General features: G+C 41.1%; 1 protein-coding gene across 1 annotated transcript; it reads left to right on the top strand.

Moving 5' to 3' along the window:
* The first annotated feature begins 4,600 nt into the window (after window positions 1-4,600).
* LOC126490581 (prostate and testis expressed protein 14-like) lies at window positions 4,601-7,284 on the top strand. The gene is made up of 4 exons (XM_050125617.1): window positions 4,601-4,694; window positions 5,337-5,450; window positions 5,892-6,050; window positions 7,218-7,284. Exons 1-3 carry the CDS (start codon window positions 4,634-4,636, stop codon window positions 6,014-6,016), a joined length of 300 nt encoding a protein of 99 aa, XP_049981574.1. The 5' UTR covers window positions 4,601-4,633; the 3' UTR covers window positions 6,017-6,050; window positions 7,218-7,284.
* The last annotated feature ends 1,984 nt before the right edge of the window (window positions 7,285-9,268 follow it).

Genomic DNA, 9,268 nt, shown 5'->3' with positions numbered 1-9,268 from the left:
TCAAGTAAGTTTTTTTTATAATTTCATGTTCTGTTGTTTTAGCAATATTCAACCTGTGCCATATCATAATTGCTGTCCATCAAGTGGTCTCTAGTTCCATAATTTTTCCTACTGTAAATAGATGTAGTTCTGAGCACATCTGAGGTAGGCCAGGCCTGTCAATGTTGTTTCATAGCCCAGGAGGATTAACTGGTTTTCAATCTAGGGTGGATTTATAGCACACACTCCATCAACGGTTAATGAGTTCCTGCAGGTCTTCCTGTGTAGTGTTCCCAGTTCTCTTAGGAAAATACTAGTGTATGACCAGTGATACATGGGAGATTAGATCAGCTTCCCAGGAAACCGCAGACTCCTGCAAAGCTGATCAGGGTGCATTCTTACTGCAGTGTTGAAGCTGCTCCATGTCCATGCCAGCACTTGGCACTGTCTGTCATTGCTGTGTTTGTTCTCTTGTTTCAGCCATTCTAGTATATGAACAGTGGTTGAGTTTGCATGTCACTATGGAAGGGACACTCAGTGCCTTTCACTTGTCCACTCACTGCCAGAATCTCTGCCTTAGTCAAGTTTCTGTCCTGATTGTTTGTCAGATTTGTTGATTAAAGAAAATCCTTCACATATTCTGATCAAAGTCTTAGATTTCTCCTATACCTTCTCAGATTTTTAACAATGTGTACCCATTAGCAGTAGATTTTAAATTTAATAATATATATTCTAGTTTCATCAACTATTGTTTTAAAACACTCTAATGGAATGTGTCTTAGCTAATGGGAGGGTTTTTTGCATCTCATAATTTGTGATTTCTGTCAATTTCTCTTCTGAATCCTACAGAGTGGATGTGTAACCTACACCAAAATCATATGTTGAAATTAAATTTCTGATGGCCTATGGATGTGTTTTAGATCATAAGTGTGGAGCTCTCAAAATGAGATTCACTTCCTCATCCAAGACACAGACACAGGGGCTTCATGTTCTCTCTTCCATTGTGAGGTCCTGGAGAAGGGGTTGTTTATGAACCGGGAAATGCCCTCACCAGAACCTGAATCTACGGGGACCCTCATTTTGCATTTATTACCCTTCAAGATAAATAAATATGTACTGTTCACAGGCTGCCTATTGTGCAGATTTTCTATTCAGAACTAGCATCCTAAAAGGACTAAGCACATGGGTTTTGTATTTAATTTGAGAATTATTTTCTGAACTCAGAATTCTTAAAGAGCACAACTATTTGGGGCTAGAGAGATGGCTCAGTGGTTAGAATACTGGCTGCTCTCCAGAGGAACAGGGCTTGATTCTTATCACCCACTTGGCCACTCACAGTCACTTGTAACTCCAGTTCCAGTGGATCTGATGCCCTCCTCTGGCCTCCAAGGGTACCAAGCATACATGTGGTACACAGACATACATGCAGAAAAAACCCATACATATAGCATACTATATAAACTTTTAAAACTATAGATATTCATTTCATTAAATATTTGACTCCAAATTAAATATTTCAGTTTGACACATTTGAGCTAGTTTTGGCATATCATCTAAAGGGTGGGCCAATTATCTTTTACTTATTTAAAATTTGCCAGTACTGGGAAGTGCTTTTTAGGCCATCGAAGGAGGAAAATCATCCAGGTAATACCCAGCTGTCAACTATACATGCGAGCATACCAAACCTGTTGGCAAAATGTTCCTATTGGTGAAACAATGGCACTGAGTTCCTCGGAGAGCAAACGACTTTCTAATTAGAACTGAAGCTTGTTTTCCAGAAGGGAAACCATGGTTGTCAAAATCTCGTATCTAAGGAGGCCATCAGCCTAAGGGTGCTGTTCTGTTCAGTGAACATTTGGTCAAACTGTCTTCTGAGTGTTTGTGGTCATATGCACAGATTAGTTCTGAAGTGGACACTGGACAGAAACAAAGACGTCAATTAATACAGTGACTCACCAGTGGGCTGATGACCGCTGAGTGCTCTCTGCTGAGACTTCTGTGTCAACCTGCATGGCTGGCCAGCATGGGGACATTGTGTAAGAGAGGGAGAAAGAAGGTAAGAGCCAGAAGATGGGGATGGTGCTCTGAAGCACTGTCACCTGGCCGTGACATGGTCGCAGTGCTCAAGAGCTTACATCAGCTGTGGTTGCATACCTGGGAAGGAAGGTCACTTGGGGGCCTTGCAGGAGGAGTGGGCGGAACAGCTGTGAATTAATAGGATCAAGATACATTGTATGCACGAAGGAAAAGTTAAAGAGTAAATTAAAAATATTTTAAAAACGAGATAAAATTTACTGCCATGCTCCCTGATTTCCCAATTTCCCTGTAGAATGAGACAGGTGTGTTTAGTGTCTTGTTTTTGCACTAGTTGTAAACTTTTTATGATTTATTTTGTTCTCATTATTTTGTTGACTAATTTTACCCATTTTCCAGATGATTTTTTTTTTCTCATGATATAAGAAATAGATTGCTCTGGGCACTTTTAGTGGAGTTGCCCTTCCCTACCCCAGATGGTGTCTGTAGCTGCCTTGCCTCAGGACTCTGGGAGTTAGACAATTTTGTGACTGAGTAAGGGGGCTGGTTTCAAGTCCCCAAACTCTTCGCTGGGTGTTTGTGTTCTAGGCTAATGAGATGACAAGCTGGGGATGTGTAAGTTCTGACTGTAGGATGAAATGACAGGGGTTCTCCGGACCGCTGGATTTCAAGATAACTGTGTGGGCCAAATCAGCATGGCAGCAGCCGTCTTTCCCATCATCTATGCCATGGTCCCTTTCTGCAGAATTGTATCTTTTTTTTAAATATTTTTATTTATTTATTTATTTATTTATTTATTTATTATGTATACAATATTCTGTCTGTATGCCTGAAGGCCAGAAGAGGGCGCCAGACCTCTTTACAGATGGTTGTGAGCCACCATGTGGTTGCTGGGAATTGAACTCAGGACCTTTGAAAGAGCAGGCAATGCTCTTAACCACTGAGCCATCTCTCCAGCCCCCCAGAATTGTATCTTAAATACTGTCTCATTTGCATTGTTCTCTTGAACTCGTTATCTAATGTCCAACAATTGTATATACCTTCAAAGCTTTCCTTGGAGGAATAACAACAATATACATGGAAAAATTTTACATTTGATCCTAACTAATCTGTTAATAAGGTAAGCTAGTTTGCATGTCTATCCTACCACCGTTTTGAAAGCAATTGATCTGTAATTGGAAATAGTCATTTTCAAGTGTTACTTAAGCCTTTTTTGGAACCTTCTTTTTAGTCCTATCCTCTATAAACAAACTGCCTAAAAAATTCCTAGTTCTGTCAACTGTAGAAGGTATCAAGACAATGTGCCAGTGAAGAAATGAACTCGCCCATGAGAGTGAGGGCAATCAGGCAAACAGCAATGGCTTCCTTCTTCTACTTCCTTTGTATAGGCTGCTGCAGAAGCGGTGGCCTAGATTAAAAGTGGATCTTTCCACCACATAAGATTATAATTAAAATCAGGCTTTCCCACCAAATAATTATTTAATTAAGAAAAATTTCTTACAGGTGTACCCAAACTCTTGTTAATTAGTTAATTTCAGATGCAGTAAAGTTGACAACCAAAAATAGCTCTCAAAAGGACTTATCAAATTTTGCTTTAACTCAGTCAATAGTTTGATATTGTCTGACTTTTGGGAGATTTTCCTGTACTTCTCCTAAAGTAGTGGCCTTGACATCCCAAGTGTCACTGACAAAGTCATATGTGCACCATGTGTCTGCAGAAAAGATGTCAAGGACTATTGTGTCATGGAGTTGACACACTGTTTTCACTGTTTTTACAATGGGTGTGTAAATGATTGTGGCAGGTCCAAAGGTAGTTTTATATGTGCGGCATTGCTTCAACTTAGGAATGAGGAGAAGGCATGAAAATCCAAGTTACCCATCCTTTTGGCACTATGTAAAGCACAGCTTATTTTTGTCTTTGCATCTGATTGAGAGGTTTTTAGAAAGCACACATGGTCTCTGTGTAATTTGGCTTCACCAGTGACGCTTTAAATTTCCTGACTCCATCAGTGAGACAGGAGAATCAGATCCAGAATGGAAGGCCTGTTTTCCAACTTGCTTTCCTTCCATGACTCTGCAGTTTTTTTTTCCTTTCTATCTGATGCCCAGGAAGACTTGTAGTCTGCAAGGAAGATGGCCCCGAATCTGCAATATGTGTTTCAGTGATTTATTGAGCAATTCAATATATGCCTAGACATATATCCCATTCATAAAGAGTCAGGGAATTTAAAATATGGATGGAGCAGCTGAAGGTAAGCTTCCTTCTATGTGGGGAGTCATAGCCTAGTGTGTGTAGCTCCCTCTAGGCTCCTCAGCCACCCAGTCTCAAAATTCATTTGGATCACACAACTATTCATCGCCATTTGAAAGTTAGTGAAATAAACATGCAGACAAGATTGCAGAAGGACCTGAATCACGGGCTAGGTGTGTGGAAGTGAGCAGGTATAGTGAAGCACGTAGGATCTGTGCTTCCCCCAGGCTATCTGCTCAGGCCACTGTCTTGGGATCCCATTGGCTTCTCTTCTAGCCTGAGCTCATATATAAGCATGCACTGTTGAGGCTGAGCCTTGAGTGCTCTGTCCTGCTCTCTGCTGCTCTCTTAACCTGGGATCCCACTGCCATGGGAAAGCACTTCCTGCTGCTCCTGCTGGGCCTCTCCCTAGTGTTGGGCTTCCTGCAAGGTGAGATCCTTGCATATGGAAGGGGTCATTGCTGGTGGACAGACATCCGTGAAAGGGCATTGGGTTTGGTAGGTCAGGAATAAGATGTAAGACCTGATACTTTTATACATGGACCCCACAGCCTTCATCTGCATTTCCTCACCTCTCCATCCTTCCCTTCCCTCTGCTGTACACAGTATGGGCTTCTCCAATTCCTCCTCTTTGTCGTGCCTCTGCTTCTGGTGTCCTTTCTCCGGGTTCTTTATTTCACCTCCTTGTTCTTAGCAAACAACATTCTCCAACTTACCTGTGTATAGGCCTAACATTATATTGGAAATAACTTAAGAAATGTTTCTGACAGGATGGAGATAAGAAAGTGATGGGAACACTTGTCTGCTCATAGGAGGTAGACTCAAGCTCCCTATGCCAGAGCTTTGACCTTCCTCCTTACAGCCATCCACATTATTTGAAGTGGAGAAACTTGGCTCTTCTCAAATCCCCTCCTAGTGTTCAAGGTCTTGGGTTACCCAGTGGGGTCACCTTAGCATACATTCGGCTCTTGGTCATTGTTTCTTTTTCATTGATGCTAGCCACAGTCACCTCTTGTCAGATGCTTGACTTGCTGCTCTGAATGAACCTCTTATTCTTGATTTGCCTTTTCAGCTCTGACATGTTTGCAGTGTGACAAGTTAAATGCTGATGGAGAGTGTGAGAAAGGAAAAAGCACGTGTGAGGCTAAAGACGGCCAGGAATGTGGCATACTGGTACTTTCTCGAGGTATGTCAAGACTGGGGAGATCCTGGGTGACCATGTCTGCTGTTCAGGAACAAATCATCCCTTTTTACACTCCTGGGGAGAAAGAAGAGACTGTGAAAAGCTGTGTTTCTGTGTAAATTCAGGAGAAGGTTCCTTTCTTTTGGTACTGGCTACCTGTCATTCTTTGCCAGACAGATAAATTTTGTGGAGAGGGGGTCTCTGCATGGCCTTTATAGCTTTCTAGAAAACATATTCAGGGATGTGAGGATTTGAACTGAAAAATTCCAGTCAGTAATTTGGGAATGGGAGGCATGGCTGCAAGCCAGATTACAGATTGATGATAAGTATAATCACCTCAGTGTGGCTGGCATACATTTCACCGGGGAACATAATTCTCCTCATTTTCTGAGACTCTGTTTTTACAAATATTTAGGTTTGACCATTGTTATTTTTCTTTTACAGGTTATGATATCCTGTTTGGGCAGCAGGATTGCTCTTCTAATTGCTTAAATAAGACTATCACACATTATAACATAACACTGGATTTTTCCTGTTGTCATAACCAATCTTTGTGTAATGAGTTTTAGAGGCTGGGCATTTCCTTGCCCAGTTCTGCTGCAGGTGAGTCCTTATTCCTTCCCTGTGCTCTCAAGGCTCATGAGCCTGAACCATCTATTCCCTGCACTGCCCAAGCCCTGACACCTGCCTGGATCAGCATCAGCTGTTGATGGGTCAATAGTTCAGTTGGGAATAGAGCAATGTTCTCTGCTCCCCATCTCCCAAGTGCTTCTGCCTTTCAGATTCTTGTTTCCTTTCTTTTCTTCCTCTATCCTTCCATTACTAACATATTTGCCACACTTTCCCCTTTTCCTCTCACTTTTACTTTTATCAACACTGGATTTTACTAGTCAGTGTGACAGACCTCACACCCCCCCATTATGAACCTTCAGATTGGTGGCGCCTCTTCTGCTAAGGTTCTAGCAAACATTAGTTCCAGTATCTCACTTCATTGTTCATTGAACGGAAGACATATGCTATCCAATTTCTCACTGCTGTGACCTTAGTAAAATAGTATAGTAGAGCAATGATATAGTTTAGTTTATGATATTAGAGGTTTTCATTTATGTTGGGGAGGATGTAGAGGACCAGAGCTATTCACATCATGACATGTAGGCCACATAGCTGAGCATAGTAGGAAGGGACCAGGACAGGATACACCCTCCAAGCCCATGGTCCTTGCTTTCTCCAATCCAGTAATATGCCTAAAATTTGAATGTATTTATGGCTGCAATAGATTGATTATGCCAGAGATTTCATATCCTAACTATGTCTAGAAATGTGACCGACACACCCAGAGCAGTGTTTGAGGAATCTTTTAGTTATCCTCAATACAGTCAGGTTCACGGTTAAGACTCGCCATCACTTGGGCTGCAGTCACGTCAGCTGCACAGCATCCAAGTCTATTTTGTGCACACATGGAAAGACGGCCCAGTTTAGCTTTATTCCTGGTACATTACATAAATTTCAAGTTGATGTTGTTTGCATTTTATTTTTATATTTTTTTCTAGCACATTGCATACTAACCTTAGAAAACACAGACAATGCTGTCCAAGGAAACATGGCTAGTAATCCCATCCCATCCTGCAAAGACACAGCTTGTTTACCTGTTCAGGCATATATTTCAAAGTTTAAATATCATTAGTAAGTTATGCTGTGTGTCTCCACGGGTTTACATAGAAATATTTATACACTTATAAATATTCAAATCATTTTAATCTTGTTTTTCAGTTCTGTTCACTGAATCCTGGCTCTGGAGCATGAGAACAAGCATTGTACTCCTAACTTTATTATGAACCTTGTTATATATTGGTCTTTCCATCATATACCTTTCATGTCTTTTGTACTCTAAATGTATCTTACTATATTGTATTGGATACTCTGACATTTACCTTTAAAAGTTTAATTTGTTAATTCTGAATAGTTGTTTAGATTACTTTAAATTAAAGGTACCTACATATATTTATTTTGTGTGTGTTTCCATGTCGACACGCCATGACATACATGTGGAGGTCCAAGGTAAACCTGCAGGAGTCAGTACTCTCTTTCCACTATGTTGGTTATGAAGGCTGAACTCAACGGTCAGACCTAGTGGTCAATGCACTCACACTCTGTATCATATTATCTTTCCTCAAGTTTAAAAGCATATGATTAGGGGACCAGTGTATAAAGTTATTTGTTACTAACCCTGATGACCTGAGTTCAGTTTCTGGGACCCACATCATAGAATGAGAAAATGGGCTTATACAAGTCCTTCTCTGACATTCACATGCTGACCATTGAAGGACAGGGGCACACACACACACACACACACACACACAGCAAAATAGACAGACACACAATAAATGCAGAGAAAAACTAATACAATTAGAGCATTATTTATTTATTTATCCCTTTCCACATTCCCTCCTCTACCCTACCCTTCCATTCTCCTCCCCATTTAACCCTTCCTGCACTGTTGTTCTCTTTCAAACCTTGATACCACTGCATTCTAATTTTCTTCCCTTGAAGTCCCCTCTCCCATGGCCTTTATTAATTTCCTGATAGTGTGGGTGTTCCAAATGGAGTGCACATGTCTGAAGAATCAGAGATAACACCAACAAATGAGAGAAATTAAATACCAAGGTAATAAAACTGCCAATCAACAAGAGGGTAACTGAAATGAATAGATAGTTTTCAAAAAGAAGGGGGAGAAAGAAGAGAAAGGAAAGGAAGAAACAAAAATGGCCAATAACCTTTTTAAAAGTGTTGAACACTAGGAAGGGCTCTCCCTAGGAACCTGCAATAGAACAAATAGTTATAGAATGTGAGGACCAAACAAGGACGAGGAAGGAAGGTTGGTCAGGGAGGGAATTCTTGGAATGACAGCTAAAGCTAAGGGTCATTTGAGGGGGTCACATGGAAGCCTAATGCAGCAGAAATTTTCTATACTATGCAAGCTAGATGAAATTGCCAAATACAAATAACGGGGAGACAGAACACAAACAAAATTTCCCTTATTTTTGAATGAATTACACCTAATTGAGTTGTTTGACAAAGGGGTTGTATGGTGTGGTGGTCTGAATGAAAATGGCTCTCATAGACTATGAGACATGGCACTATTATGTGGTGTGGCCTTGTAGTAGTAGGTGTGGCCTTTGGAGTTTAAAATGCTCCAGCCAGGCCAAGTGCCACTCTCTCTTCCTGTTGCCTGTTGATACAAATGTAGAACTCTCAGCTCCCCCAGCACTATGTCTGCCTGTACACCGCCATGCTTCCCACTGTGGTAATAATGGACTAAACCTCTGAAAGTATAAGTCACCCTCAATTAAGTGTTTTTCTTATTAAGTGTTGCCATGGTCATGGGTCCCATCACAACAATAGAAATCCTAACTAATCAAACGAGAACCTCTAAACATCCCAGCCTATTGCCAAGTGTGGTGGCTCTCTACAAACTGATGATAAGGCCGTATTAATGAAGACAACATCCACATGACTTGTTAACCATGGAGAAATCAAGCTAGTGCGTACCTAGAGCCTTCACCCCTATGGACTAGTAAGCATGTTACTAGAAGGCACTTTGCATGCTAGCAAATGGGAAAGGTAAATGCTAACCCAACTACAAACCCTTTTGTCTACAAGGGGAGTCTGCCTGCAAGATGTGCTGCTGCAGTAGTGGAGTAGGAATACAATACTGCAGCCTACAGTTCACAACCCTAGAGAACCTAGACAACAAAGAGGACCCCAAGGAAGACATACATGGATTTAATCTACATGGGAAGTAGATTACAACATCTCTTGAG

This window comes from Alexandromys fortis, unplaced genomic scaffold, assembly GCF_014885135.2.
Source record: "Alexandromys fortis isolate MF-2015 unplaced genomic scaffold, M_Fortis_MF-2015_v1.1 scaffold_253, whole genome shotgun sequence".
NCBI lineage: Eukaryota > Metazoa > Chordata > Mammalia > Rodentia > Cricetidae > Alexandromys > Alexandromys fortis.
This window is presented reverse-complemented; position numbering and strand designations above follow the sequence as displayed.

Excerpts from the sequence above, each read along its gene's own strand:
- LOC126490581 (XM_050125617.1), top strand. The coding sequence starts at position 4,634 with ATGGGAAAGCACTTCCTGCTGCTCCTGCTGGGCCTCTCCCTAGTGTTG. Across the intron at positions 4,695-5,336 it reads AGTGTTGGGCTTCCTGCAAG|CTCTGACATGTTTGCAGTGT; the intron begins GTGAGATCCTTG and ends TTGCCTTTTCAG. Across the intron at positions 5,451-5,891 it reads CATACTGGTACTTTCTCGAG|GTTATGATATCCTGTTTGGG; the intron begins GTATGTCAAGAC and ends TTTCTTTTACAG.